The sequence below is a fragment of the Rhodnius prolixus genome, unplaced genomic scaffold, assembly GCF_049639745.1.
Source record: "Rhodnius prolixus isolate KJV_2025 unplaced genomic scaffold, Rpr scaffold_9, whole genome shotgun sequence".
Lineage (NCBI taxonomy): Eukaryota > Metazoa > Arthropoda > Insecta > Hemiptera > Reduviidae > Rhodnius > Rhodnius prolixus.
This window is the reverse complement of record NW_027411604.1, coordinates 14212658-14227974: the sequence shown is the minus strand read 5'-3', so window position 1 is coordinate 14227974 and position 15317 is coordinate 14212658. Positions and strand designations below refer to the sequence as shown.

Genomic DNA, 15317 nt, shown 5'->3' with positions numbered 1-15317 from the left:
AAAATATTTATCGACGTCTGATCGATTATAAATAATTTATTTTATAGTGAAGGTTATCAGGTTAGTTCAATACGTCATTTATTAATAGATATCTCTCTCTCTTTTTACCTAGTGTCGGGTCCCCAATGTTTAGTTTTCGTTGGTGGTTGAGGTAGGTAAGATCTGCAGTCAAACATGGGATTACTGAGTGAAGGCAACCCTCTTTCCTGGGAGAAGACGAAACAACTAGCCGAACATGTTAGAGAACATGGAATAATTCAGTTCATTAATCTGTATCACAAATTGAAAGATAGGCAAGGCGATGTACTCAAATGGGGAGATGAGGTATTCTTGTATTGCAACAAATAAATAGCCATAAAATGAATTAAATGTTCGTCATTTTAACTCTTTTCTCACTTTCATTATATCCACTTGGATCTTTCTATGTGGACAATTTTTGACTCTAAAATATCAGTAAATATGATCATAAGGATATTTTAATGGTACAAATTACTAACATGAATTCCGTACTTTCATTAGAGATACTGGTAACATTTTTGTAATCTTATGAAAAAACTTGCATTTATGATTGAACATGTTCATTTATGTGACTCTGTCCTATGCACTTTTGATTTATTGAAATACATTGTATGTTGGGCGGTACTAAGGTTATTTATTTAATAACTACTTGCTTTTAATCATGTGCTTATCTCGCTAGAAACCTGTATTGTAGTGTGTCTACTTATTGATTGTTTCAGATCGAATACATGATAGTCAAATTCGATGACTTAAACAAAAAAGCAACATTGGCTCTTAGAGGGCAGGAACTTTTAAAAACTTTAAACGAAAAGGAAGCTATACATTCCGAGTAAGTTCTTTAAGTAAATGAATTGTTTGATGTGACTTTTTTTGGGGTTCATAATCATGTATATAATTTTTATCAGTTTAATTTATGTACTGTCATGAACATACTTGAACCTTTTGTAAAACTCTGTTACATTTCTAATTTTTATAAAGATACACTCTGGCTTATAATAATTGTTTCCATCGAAATGTGTCTAATGTTCTCACGCTTAAATACTCCACTTTAATTTTATCTCATATTCACATTTATTTTATAATTGGTTATAATGATTTTTATATCTTATTCCATTCACTTTTTGTTTTGTTTTCTACTTTACATAATTTGTAGAGCTCTTTGAATTTAAGCAGACATTGCGATTGCATTTCATTGAAATGTTTGGTTCTGTTAATATAGAAGTTGCGTCCTTTAAGTATTTTCGCTATTTGGATATATATTTCTTTATAAGAAACCCTCGTCAATGTTCACTAACTTCATATTAAAGACTATTTTCAACTTTTATAAGATAATCGTATTTGATGAATGAAATACCTCTATGCAGAATTTTATTAACCAACGGCTGTTGAACCCGCTTATAAGGTTAAATTGCATAGTATTACCATCTCAAATAAAAGCAGTATAAGTATAGTAATTTAAATATAAGTATTCAAAAGCCATAATTTCAGCAGATTTCATAAAAGCTATGCCCTTGGTAATTCTAATCCTTTAATTCATCCATCTTTCTCTTTTCCTAGTAACTCTATTCAACATTTGAAGTTGTTCGATTTGATAGTACATACATAAATAATATATTCAGTGCAAATAATCGCTGAGTTTTATGTTCTTGTTACAGTATCGTTTTCACAGTCTGTAAACTTCAATAAAAATGCAAGCATAATTGCATAATTGATGGCGCCCAGTTTTACACAAACTTATGTTGCACTCGTACTCTTTAGTAAGGTTTATAAATCTGTTAAAGTTTTAAAAATATCCAATTTTTACTAAAATTTTCTTCAACTTTTATTATAAGAAGTTCTCTTCAGATTTGGAGTATTACCTGTTCAGTTGCCCTTAGAGTTGAATATTTATTGATTAGTTTATTTATTTTAATTCTTAAAATTTAATTTTAAATTTTTTGTTCACTTAAATTAGTTTTTTGTTCCTAAAAAGTGACAAATTAGCATTTAAACTACTATAAATGTGGATAGTATGCCAAGGTCATACACTACACAATTTGCTCAACATTCAAGGTTTATTTTTACCAATTTAGAACTAATTTTTTGGCTTCGCCATAAGTGTACTAGAAAAAAAAGAGCATTTGATGGCTCTTGGTTTCCTGCTACTTTCTTACTCACTTACGAAAAACGGTTATGCTTATTAATATTGTTACTAACATTTAAGTAAGATTTTATGGTAGGAGCCTCCTATATAGTGCATATTGTGTTGATAGACCCTATTGCCTGTAACTAGTGAACGCTGTCTGATCGCCGGCAGTGCAGAGTTTTTGTAAAATTGTAAGAGAAATCGTAACTCATACTTCCGGACACATCAGTTACTCAGTAATGTTCCTCGGTAATATTGTATAACCGATAGATCCACAAAGCACACCAAAATGGCAATTTTAAGGCACAGAAAAATGTAACTACCTTCTTAGAAATTCCTTCACATAAAGTTTTCTTTGAAAAAGTTACATATAATTCTTGTAGATATTCATGTACACAATCAATTAGTGAACTTAAATTAAAATCGTAGGAACCGTTTTCAAGAAAATAAAAAATAAAAGGGAAATATATTCAGATGTATGACACATTCGATTGATTATGGAATCTAGGGGACTCTGTTGCACTTAAATGAAATGCGAATTTTTCAAATTGTCTACATTTTTTTTTTAGCTAATACTGACACATACTAAGATTTTTTCGCATTAGGGTACCTCACAATCTGAATTTACTTTTAATACTCAAAATCGAAATCTTTATGATTATTAAGTAATATTGTGTCTAAGCAAAAGTTTAAAAAAACCATAATTTCAATTTCAATTATAACCTACTAGTCTGGTTAACATACTCTAGCGTGGAAGTTGTTTTAGTTTCAGTTTACTTTTTACTTACTTCTTCCATCAACAAACTGTTTTTTTATACACTAATTGTTTCTATTTATCTTTTAAAAAATATCGAATAAACGCATAAACAATTTCTATAAACGAATAGTTAAAAAAAAGTTTACTACAAGCACTTTTTTAGGAACGTTTATAGTTGCAAGATTAGAAATTAACATTAATTCTGCCACATTGACAGAGTGATTAAATGGAAAAATCAATTATTCATTAAAAAAATTATTTCATTAACAAATTGAAATAATAAACAGGAGTGTAAAATCTGTATGGAATCCTGAGTATGCTTCATACATGCTTGAAGCAACTCCTGGAAAACCTTACGGCGGATTGTTGGCCCATTTCAATATTGTTGAAGCAAACATGCGATATAGGCGAGAAGAGGCGCAGAAACAACTCAATAGTAATGAGCGACTACTTACTTTAACCAGCTTTCCGAGGTAATGTTTTATAAAAAGTAGTATTGAATATTAATCAGATATTTTTATTTGCGTTAGTTCATTGTGATGATTTATTGAATTGTGTTGAATTAATTTTGTCAACAAATGTTAAGTTTCAGTATCATAAATTCAATTAACGAAACAAAAATTACATTATGTAGTTTTCTTATCTTTTTCTTCTTAAATCATTTATTAATTTTTTTTTGTTCGTTCAAGTGAAGTATTCGTATTACTTCACTTTATCATTAAATTTCTTAATAAAAAACAACCGTTTTTAAACTTTTTTATTTATGCATAATATTAAAAATGATAAGTGAGCAATTATTATTTTTAATTTTTGTTTTGTTTTGTAATATCCCTCTCCAGATCGTTCTTCTTGCCAATACAGTAGTGTGTTACTAACAGGCTTGGTTGCGGAGTATTCACAACTCCACCATCATATCCAACACCTGGCGATGGAGCATCTAGATCATTGTTCATACCAGATGAAGTAATTTATGGGGGCCATCCCCGATTCAAGACGCTAACTAGGAATATACGTTTGAGACGTGGAGAAAAAGTTGCTATTAATTTGCCTGGTAAGTTTAAATTAAAAATCGTTGAATAGAAAATGTTTATCTGTTTGAAAAATGAAATTAATTATTGTTTTATTTCGTTATTATTATTTTTGTTTTATTGACTTCTTTTTGCAGTTTACAGAGATGATCGCACAATGTCTCCATTCAAGGACGATTTAAAAGCACTAGGTGACGATGGATCAAGTGAGGAAGCAGCTAAACCTGATCATGTCTACATGGATGCAATGGCTTTTGGTATGGGTTGTTGTTGCCTCCAACTAACTTTTCAGGTTAGTTTTGAATTTTTTATTGTATATACATCACAGCTTTAATTTTTCTGATACATTACCTTTTTAATATAATTTGTATTATAAGTGAAGAATTAAAGAGGGATGTTTATGTGTTTTAAAGTGAAAAACGTTGAGTATAAACGTCCAACCTGAACGTTACTTTTCAGACATTTTCCAATCTACTGTATGAGAATTAGTCTGCCATACTTGATTTTGATTATAAGTTCAATCAACTGTTTATATTGCTTCTACAATGAGTCTATCCAGGACCGATTCCACTTTTGAAATGTGATTATAACTGACTCGCGTCTGACTGAATGGCGTCTTTCTTTTTTTCATGTTGTAGTCCAGCAAGCTTTTTTTTGGCCTTTTCATCCTTAAAAACATCCTCTACAGGGTTCCTCAGACCCCATTCTCTCACTGAGCATTCCGTTTTTTTTAATCCTCTGACAACGTGATACTTCTTTCTTGTTAACTTCTCTCCTCAAATTCTCCAACAAAAATAATGATCAACCTTACCTCTAAAGGTGGTTTATAGCCTGAAACCGATCCGGATTAAAACCAAAAAATATATATATATATATGCTTAATACCTGAATGTTATTTATCTACTTTTTTGTCGGATAAATTATTGTTTAATTAGGTAAAAAATAAATTTCGCATAAATGTAAGTAGTGAAGGTTATAGATATAGGGTGCGTTCCACTTGGCGACCACAACGACCACGACCACGACCGCGATTTTGGCCGTTCCACTTGCTTGTGAGCGTTGCGATCGAAAACCCAAGTGGAACGGACTGTGGGCGTTTTAACCGTTCATGTAAACATTGCATATGGCGGCCTCGAAAATAAGTTAAAAGCTTGAAGAGGTTGTTTTTTAATTTAAACCCCATTTATAAGCAGTTATAATAAACTTTATTAATTATTGGTAAAGTTGACTTATATTAAAAGAATATATATAATTCAATTTTTTATATTACATTTTAGTGGAGTATTTATAAAATTTACGTTTAAATAAAATTAAAATGTCTTTTGTGGCAACAGTTGGATATTTATTAATAATGCTTTAGAAAGTTCTTTATCTAGTTCCGATTAGAGTGGAATGTAATTTTACAAAATCGCAATGATAAAAAGCGAAAACTTAGGCCACGTATTATTAGCTATCAGAGTAATTGATCTTTATTCAAATAAAGAATTTAAAAGTTATTTCAGGTAAATGATTTTGTGTTATTCAGTGATTTAGTATGTAAAGGGATAAGTAATTATTTATTTATTTATTTTTTGGAGACTTTCGAGAAACACATTCTATTATTTACATGAAATAATACTTTCATTTACATGAGATAATTTTTTCGGTCGCCATATTTTGTTTTAAAAATTGCGCCAACTCTGAAAGCCCACTTCGACCCAGCTCTATAGATGGGGCGTTGTGGTCGTTGTGTGGGCGAAAATAATGACGTCATTAGTGACGTTTTCGCCACGACCACAACGACCGCGGTCGCCAAGTGGAACGCCTAAAAGTATGATTTGGTCGTTGTGGTCGCCAAGTGGAACGCACCCATAATAGTTAGGACTAATGCTAACTTAATTAAGACTTACCTGATCATTCTTCTATTTTTCCATGAATTTTGTAATCGTCGTAAATCTTAGTTGAAATTTCGAATTCTCCCTAGTGAAAGGGTTATAAAAATATAAATGAAATATGTACTAGTATTAGATAACTTTTAATTTTAACGTTGAAAAAAATATTCATTTGTAAACTCACTAAATATTTCGTATCCTTATTAAATTTTCTATCCACATTCATGAGTAATACCATTCATCAACTAATTGCATGAATTATTACTATTACCACTAATTGTTTCAATTTGTAGATTTCTTTTCTTTGCTCTTTTTAAAATTGTTTTAAAAATTACCTTCAGGCATTTACAAAATAATAGCTTATGATACAAGTTTTTATTGATATTATTCAAAAATATCTCGTGATTTTTTTTTAATCTATTCATCTTAAACTCTTAAAAATATATATATACACATAACATATGTATTATACATAAAATTATGAGAACACTCACACGACATTTCCATAGACACTCATGGAAGGTTCTTCAACCTTCGAATTTCACTAAATGATCCTTAGTTTCAAAATTGGTTTACAATAATAGCAGGACTTTTGGAGAAAGCGTTAAGAGTTGAAGATATGAACCCTTCTTTAAAGTTAATTTCCTTTGGTAAAGAATAACAAACTATTTTGAGAATAAAATGGATTTGGATTCTCTAAAATGAATTTGAAGTTTTTTGAACTGTAAGAACTGTGTTTTCGGGAAAATCCATTCAGAATAACAACTTTTTCCAGTCACGTCAATTTCTTAAAATTAGAAAAAGAGACTAGCCACTTCTATCCCTACAAAGCGTTCTTAAATTAATTTTCCTGAGTATAAGTTTCAAATAATAATTATCTTCATTGTGTTCTTATCATATTCCGGGGGATTGGAAGAGAATTGAGTTGACGGCTTATACAGAGATACTCCTTTTCTTGCCAAATAATTATATCATTCCGGGAGTGCCAACAGCTGAGTTCCCATCAAATCTCAGCTGTAACTAGCCATTTTTACCATTCAAATTTCGAAAATAGTGGTAATAGAAAGCAAGGCAACCGCCGCGAGGTATTGTTTCACTACTTTTTAATGATAGCTAATTTCTCTGCAGCTAAAATTAAAGTTCGCATTCGCATCAAATAGTTCTGAGAAAACTTAGCGCAAGATTTTTTTAACAAATACTAATATCCGGATGTTGATAATTTTTATTTTATAACTGTCTGTAAAAGTAGACGTATGAGATACGCCGAAATTGGAATGTTTAGCATCTAACCTTTTAATCAATGAATTTAATTACATTGTTTAAAAGAGGAAAAAAAAGAGAGAGATAAGGAGATAAAATGATAATGGAGTCTTGTTAAAGAACTAGTAGCTAATGTTACATCATTATATAGTGTAATATAATCATCATTATACATCATTATATAGTGTGACATTTTAGAGCAATGTTTTGTTGATCATTTCATTGTACTTATCCAACTAAAGAAATACAGTGAAAAAAAGAGAAAGCAACTTATTTAAAACTATTTTAAGTTCAATCCAACAAGAATATTTGAGAGCAAAAAGGAAAATTACAATAAAATTAAATTGATCTAAACAATTCCTATAATTTGTATAATAATTATTTATTCTAATTCTATCTTTATTTCCATTAGCTCCTCAAGACCCAGATTGTGTTGTAACTTTTTAGGGGTGAGTTTCCATTAGTAATAGCCATGGTACTGTAATCCATCAGGGCTCCATTTTTTTCTCTGCAGACGAAGATAACAGTGTGCAGAGATGTTCTTAGCTCTTAAATATTATTTATATAAATTTAAGGGGGAAAAAAAAGAAGTTTATTTTTATTGGAGTTTACGTCGAACTTCTGATCGGACAATTCGTGTCGAAGGCACTATTACGTTTTACAACTAAACTAGATCTGGATTCTGTATAATTTCAAACAATTGATTTAACTGCTTTGATGTATGCTTTTCTAAAAATATTTATTATACAGGCTTGCAACATAAATGAGGCCAGGACACTTTATGATCAGCTGACTCCATTATGTCCAATTATGGTGAGCCTGCTACAAGTTATTGATATTGTAAATTTAATATTTAGCATAGGGGTAATTAAATTTTTTATTTTATACAGTTAGCACTGACTGCCGCATCTCCCATACATCGTGGTGTCCTGACTGATGTTGATTGTAGATGGTCTGTAATATCTGGTGCTGTTGATTGTAGGACTCGTGAAGAAAGAGGATTAGAACCTTTAAAAAATCATCGATTTGTCATACCTAAATCAAGATATGATAGTATCGATTCTTATCTTAGTATTCAAGGAGATCCGTAAGTTATTCTTTTATATATTCACATATATTTTTTTAAATTTTTAAACTTTATATAAATTAAGTGAAAGAAACGAGTATTTATCCCCCAGAACCCCTTCTAATTAAATTCTAGAACTTTTACTTCATAACGACCCTTTAAAGTACTTTACTGAATCTGGTTCTTGTATAACACATTCTTGACTTTTAAAAGAACTTAGAGTATCACGTTAACTCTAAAATATTATTTACTACTGTCAAAATAAATAAACTTATTTTTGCTTAAACAAATTTGTTTGTTTATGAAAGTACTGTCAATACTTAGTTTTTCAACGGCCTTCTCAATAGATGAGTTCAATAAATCAAGGCCCAATATGTAGAATATACTTTCATTATGTACGAAATAGTTGAGAACTTTTAAGATCATCAATGGATGAGTTTGTAAAGGAAGTAGAGCAAACCTATTTACGCAAGGCCATTGCTTCATATTTTAAATAAAAACATGCTTTAGAAAAGAAAAGCCAATGATCGATAATATTAACTAAAGTTATTCTTTTAAAATGGATTATTAATGATAAGTCTCCAGTTCAAGGAAGGAACAATGTTAATGATATAACTGCGACCCCCTTTATTACAATGTTGTGTATACCTATTGTAATTTGATCTTGTTTACGTCAATCTCGCTTTCTTGGAGTTTTTTTTTTTAAATATTTATTTGATTATGTGGGAAGAAAAGAATAATGTCAATTTCACTCATTATTTTATATTTTGCTGAGCTTTTAACATCTTCAGGGCTTATTGACAGTATAATTATTTTAAATAATTTTAACGTTGGTGTATCTTCTATCCTTTCTACTTATTATGAACTTGAATGGCCTTAAACTCTCAAGAGGAAAAATCAATCCCATTTATGCAAGTAACGGCCTACTTCCTTGAAGTCCTAGTTATTCCATTTAAATGGTAGGACTACTTTAGTTTTTATAAAGTGCTTTTCAACCTAAAGTATTTAAAAACGAATTGCTAACGAATTCTCTCGCAACTTTAATTAAATGTATGGATATTCAAAAAGCTCAGGCATCGTAAAAACGGAGAAAAAAAATTATTCTATTAATTTGTAAGCTATATCTCTAACGTGTTTAGAAATATTCCAAATTCGGGTATATTCAATACTATTTGTTTACTTTTTTCATATTTATCAATTTTTGGCATTGACTCCAAAGAACTATAAAATTCGAAAGAATTTAATAATGAAGCATTGCGAAGAAATATAGTAAAATTGAAGATTCCTAGACTTTAGAAATTGAAAGAAACCCCTAGGGTTAGGTTAACATTCTTTTTCTTATATAACAATAATTTTTTAATTAATTAACTGAGTTCTATAAGATTATTTTTTTATTATTCGATTTACTCAGTGTAAAAGTTTATTTCAGGTATAATGATGTTCCATTAGTTATGGACAATAATATTTATAACAAATTAAGAGATGCTAATATAGATCATCTATTGGCACAGCATGTAGCACATCTCTTCATAAGGGATACAGTATCTTTGTTTAGTGAAAAAGTCAATCAGGCTCCAACAGATTCTGATCATTTCGAAGTGAGTAATTTATCAAAACATTTATTGTGTAAACAATGTGAGCTGGAGGTTTTTTTTTTTAGTGAACTCGAATTAACGTGATTGTTAGAAGGTATTCATTACATTACTGCGTATTAACCTTTCTCATGTTGACTCTCTGCCTGGATTTTTCATCATCATATGCTAGTATTTCACACTACAATGTTTCATTCATTCAAAAATACCCTACAGTTAGAATTTCTAATCTTGATATTAGAAGTAATTTTATCAAACAATACAAGACAGTTGTTTCCGTAAACCAGCCGTTATTCGACAGCATCTGGCATGATGGATGTCTTTTATAAACTAGACTTAATTCAAACGACACCTTATATGCCATTTTGATCTTTATTCCTGTGCAAAAGAACATTCATGGTAAGAGTTAACTCGTCTTTAAGTAGCAGACGAGGAATTAAAGAGGTGTACTTCGACATCTACACATTCCTAGATTTGACAATTCTGTTCGCGCGATTAACTCAGAAGACACTCGTTCTTTTCCAGATATTACAACAACAGTAATGTTATTTATGCCATAGTTAACTCACGAGCTGCTTTGTACGAAATAACAGATGGTTTTATAAGTGGAAATTGGATATAAATAAACAGACGGCTAAAAACAAAAATATTTACATTGAACTTAACTTATAGTTAGAACCTTAAATATCGACAACATTGACAAACACAATGTTGAAAAAAAAAAAAGAACAAATATATAAACTCTTGGTGCATGCAATAGACACCAGACTATTTTGATCTAATCGCATAAAATTGACGTTAGAGACATGCCTATCTACCCTTGGACAGCTCTATCCTCTTAATTACCAGACGGACTCCACTAAAACTACCAATTTACTATACTGTTAACAAGTCTTAGGTCTCTACTGTCATACTTCTCTCCAATCAGGATTGGTACCAGTAAGATATCAATGAATAAACTATAAATCTTCCAAAACAAAGTACAGCGCATTCCCTTGGAGCATTGTGGATTGAGCGAAAAGAGCTACTTACTGGTAATTAGTAATACCACTGAAAAAACTATAGAAAGAATTAAGTAAAGGTTTATAATTGTTTTCATCAGCTGCGGAAGATGAAATATGTTAGATTACTAAATTGGACAACCAACTACTTGACATCGACTAAATTATCGCAGGGCATACTTCCAAACTATTATATAAAATTTGACGATCAACCCTTATACAACTGTCCTACCGGACAGTTTTAATATTCATGACTAATATATACATAATAAGTACACATTTTACTCTTTTGTGTGGTTTGTAAGGCTGCCTGAAAAATAGAGATATTCATTTCTTTGAAAGCTTTATTATCATGACATTAATCTATGTACCTTGTAAAATTATATGTAATATTTTTTTTATTTTTTACTGTAGAATATCCAGTCTACAAATTGGCAAACAATGAGGTTTAAAGTACCACCACCAAACAGCCCAATAGGATGGAGAGTAGAATTTAGACCTTGTGAAATACAACTTACCGATTTTGAAAATGCTGCATTTGTAGTCTTTGTGGTGTTACTTACAAGGGTGATACTTTCATATAAACTTAATCTTCTTATACCTATCAGCAAGGTCAGCGGTTAGAGATTAATAGTTTTTAATTACTTTTAATAATTTTAATTACTTTTAATTTTAACGAAGAGAACATATCATCCAGTACCCCTTCCATTTATGTTCTAAAGGTTGATGAAAATATGACAAAAGCTCAAAAAAGATCCGCAGTAAGGGAAGAGGTGTTTTGGTTTCGAAAAGACATAACATCAAGTGGACAACAAGCAAGTGACATGCCCATTGAACATCAGTATGGAGCAATGACAATCAATCAAATCATCAATGGCAAGGTATTCTCATATGTTTAGATTCTGTCTTCAATGAAAATTTGGACATTCAACTTGTAAGTTCATTATTTCTTACTATACCTGCAGGAAGGTGTATTTCCTGGTTTAATACCACTAATAAACAGCTATCTGAGTGGTATGGATGTAGATACAGATACTCATTGTTCTATACAACAGTACCTGAAATTGATACAGCGAAGAGCGTCTGGAGAATTATTGACTACGGCTAGTTGGATAAGACAGTTTGTTAGGCAACATCCAGCTTACAAGTAAGTCAATATAATTTGTTGTCTTCTTTTTATGCGATAAACAACTTATACATATTTCTTTGAAACGATCAACCCTTAGCATCGAAGGTAAAAGTTGATGATTTCAGCACATAGGGTTTAGGTTTTTTTTTTGTTTTCTTTTAAATGTTTTAGGAACGCCATCTGTAGTTTTTCAATTCCTTGGCCGAAACAAAATGAAAACTGTAGAATTAAAAATAAACTTAATGCTTTTTATTAAACTTTGGGAAGGGGACTAGAATTTTGCCCTTTACATGGTGCTGATATTGGGCAATGTTACATTTAATGAAGTGTTGTACCGTAAAGCTTGATGGTCGTAATTGTATATGCATTAATTTGCTAACTAAATTTCTTTGATAACTTTCTAACTTACATTATTTTATAAAGAGTCAGTGGAATTATAGTGGACATGAAGAAGCCAAGAAATTGATGTATAGCTTGAATGTATTGGAAACTGTATTTCTGGTATGAGGTTTTAAGCCAATTTATGTTAATCAAATGAAAAGGACATTTTCGCAAATATCCGAAGTCCTATATCTATACATGTATATTATGTAATCAACATTCGATTCGATTCCTAAAAAATGTAGTTATATTGAACAATATCAACTAGAAGAGCTACTTTAGTATTAGTACTCGTATATATTAATTGAGAAAAGTTAAATGCATTGCTAAACTTTAGAAAATATTTTGTTGTGATGTTATTTGACTGTTTATATTTTTACTTTTCTGTATACTTGTTACTAACATTAAACACTCTTTGGTATTATAGCTTACATTTGAAACACTAGAAAAATTGAATTTTAGAAAAGTTTGGAATGGGTGGAACCTTGCTTCGTATTATTTTTGGTTTTGCAAACTGCTAGAAATTTGTTTTGACATTCGGAATAAAAAAAAAATTGAGTAGGAATTTAAGTAGAAAGAAAGAAAAAACAGTCTTGTGTGTATTTGTAGATTATTATTTTTAAATATAAACATTACGCCGGAAATGTATTTGTGATAAATTTATTTATCTATTTATTCCGGCAATTCTTAACAATCTATCAATTCTAATTCTGGACATGATAGAAATTTTGCTGCAGATGGATTGGCTGCATGCGATAGAGATACCTCTCTATTTATGCTATCACTAAAACCAAAATTATACGACTAGTATTTGTTCAATTAGAATAAACTTCCAAAAATTTGCCCTTAGAATGTGCAGTTAAAACCGAATATAAAGAAGAGCAGTGAAATCATCTATATTTACATCAATATTTATATCAAGAAAAGCTATCCTGATTTCTAGATGAGATAATCCAAGTCTGAAAATGCCCTTATTAAACAGTGACCAGCAGGAGTTCAAATATAAATATTTAAAACTTAAATTCAAGCTCGTCTTTTAATAATTATGAAAATAGAATATCAGTATGTTTAACAACAATTCTATAACTTTTTTAATGTGAGAAATCTTGAACAAATTACCATTACACAAAATAAAAACTTTAATATAATTGATTTTTTTTTTTTTTTTTTTAGGCAAGATTCTTTAGTAAATGACGAAGTAACATATGATCTTCTAAAAACTATTGACGGCATACAGAATGGTTCAATACCCTGTCCAGAATTGATAATACCAAGTCTTGTTTCCAAAACACAAGAATCAATTCCATCGGCTATGGAAAAAGTATATTGTGGAGAAGTCAATAATTGTTGTGATTCATAAATATTGGGGCATGCAGTTTAATTTTTTTATTTCATTATTATTTGTTTAGACACAATAATCCACTAGAAAAAAAAAAAGTAATCTAAACTTAATGTATATTAACTATTTGCAAAGTCGCAATTTATTTTTTTAGTTGTTTCCTTATCAGCTTTCATCTACAATACTTTTTTTTTTTTTTTTATCAACCATCAATAAATGCTTTGTTTAATTAGTACAGAATAAATAGTACATGTTTATTCAGGATAAATTTATGGAGCTTATGGCAATTATTTTTATATTTTCTTGGGAGAAAAAACAAATTATTTTAAGCTTCAAGATTATTTCAATGTGTACATTTGTTGTAAAATCGTAACTCCTCATTTATTTTTTGGATTAGGAATCGTAAGTTTGTATTAACTTAAGCAAACTTCATTCAAATAAGTCAAATATCGTTAAGAGCAAATACCAAAATAGATTTTAATATGAAATAAATACTTCATGTAAATAAGAAGATGACTTTTTGATTAATATAACTGTGATCCAAATCATTTTTGCCTTTATGAGAACTACTTTCAAATAATTTATATTTTTCAATTAAATTTGAATTATTTTCCCATTTTTGTTTTTTGTTTTTTTAATGAGTAGTTTTAACTTAAAACATACTATTCTTTTGTTTATAAATTTAAGAAAAGTAAAGTGCAATATTATATTTTGTAATATCCAAGTAGAAAAACTCGGAGCATTATTTAACCACTTTCTTGCCAGTGAATTTAAAATTATGTGATGTAAAGAAACTTAATTATTGTTAACATTAATAATTAAAATTTATTCTTAATTAATTATTATTAGGTATTGCAAAAAGTCTTAACTCTACAGCGCATTTCACTCGATATCAACTTTTGTTTTTTTAAAAATAATGAGTATGGTTCATTGTTTTAAGTGACTGAATTCATTAATCTATTAAGAAGAAAAGAATAATGCCAATTTCAATCATAATTTTTTATTTATTTTGCCGAGCTTTCGACCTAGGCACTAGGCTGTGGAACATATTTTAATGTGTAAATAATTGTATTATAATAAATTTGTATAAAGTAATGTAATGCAAAGTAGTATATTACTGTATACAAATTCATTAGTATACAATTATTTATACTTTTCAAATATGTTCCACAGCCTAGTCCCTAGGTCGAAAGCTCGGCAAAATAAATAAAAAATCATGACTGAAATGGCATTATTCTTTTTTTTCTATTGCAAAAATAAGGAGGTTTAAATTTTGGTTAGGTTATTCCAAATCCATCAATACTCCTTCCATAAGTTTACTAGGCTTGTTATTCCTACCACTTTTATTGAGTAAAGATGTTGCTGTCTTATTAACAAATTAATTAACACGAAATTAGTGTAAATTTATGATTCATGAGGGCATTTATCAATCCCAACTGATTGTTTGTTTCCATCATCATTTATCACTGATGATACCTTCTTAAACAATGTCATAAAATAATAATAATAATCCAGCAGATATTTCGAGCTGCTCATTCAGTATCAGAAGTTAAAAATCAAAACATTATAAAATATCTTTCGATCTAATACTTAAATTTTATTAAAATAACAGAACAACAAGCCTTTCAGTAAATAAAGGTTTTTTTACTTCTTCGTAGCTGGCTTTGCACCATAGCTATTTTATCTTAAATTTCATCCGTTAATAAGACTAATTTAAGATTAGATTTCTGCTTAACAGTTTTGATATTTT

The 15317-nt window shown here is 29.6% G+C and overlaps 1 protein-coding gene across 2 annotated transcripts; it reads left to right on the top strand.

Annotated features, from left to right (window-relative positions):
- The first annotated feature begins 79 nt into the window (after positions 1-79).
- On the top strand, positions 80-14062 carry Gclc (glutamate--cysteine ligase). Of its 2 annotated transcripts, none has more exons than XM_074128367.1 (12): positions 80-324; positions 738-847; positions 3188-3373; positions 3779-3951; positions 4066-4220; positions 7810-7872; positions 7950-8146; positions 9555-9723; positions 11133-11330; positions 11441-11599; positions 11684-11865; positions 13079-13231. In XM_074128367.1, the coding sequence occupies exons 1-12, from the start codon at positions 175-177 to the stop codon at positions 13089-13091; spliced, it is 1755 nt and encodes a 584-aa protein (XP_073984468.1). In that variant the 5' UTR covers positions 80-174; the 3' UTR covers positions 13092-13231. The 2 variants fall into 2 exon arrangements, with proteins under 2 accessions (XP_073984468.1, XP_073984467.1); XM_074128366.1 differs by lacking the exon at positions 13079-13231 and adding an exon at positions 13402-14062 and having other exon boundaries at positions 81-324.
- The last annotated feature ends 1255 nt before the right edge of the window (positions 14063-15317 follow it).

What these genes read in the sequence shown, in the direction of transcription:
- Gclc (XM_074128366.1), top strand. Translation starts at nt 175, where the DNA reads ATGGGATTACTGAGTGAAGGCAACCCTCTTTCCTGGGAGAAGACGAAA. An exon ending in TACTCAAATGGGGAGATGAG is followed by an intron (nt 325 to 737) that starts GTATTCTTGTAT and finishes TGATTGTTTCAG; the next exon opens with ATCGAATACATGATAGTCAA. An exon ending in CTTAGTATTCAAGGAGATCC is followed by an intron (nt 8,147 to 9,554) that starts GTAAGTTATTCT and finishes AGTTTATTTCAG; the next exon opens with GTATAATGATGTTCCATTAG.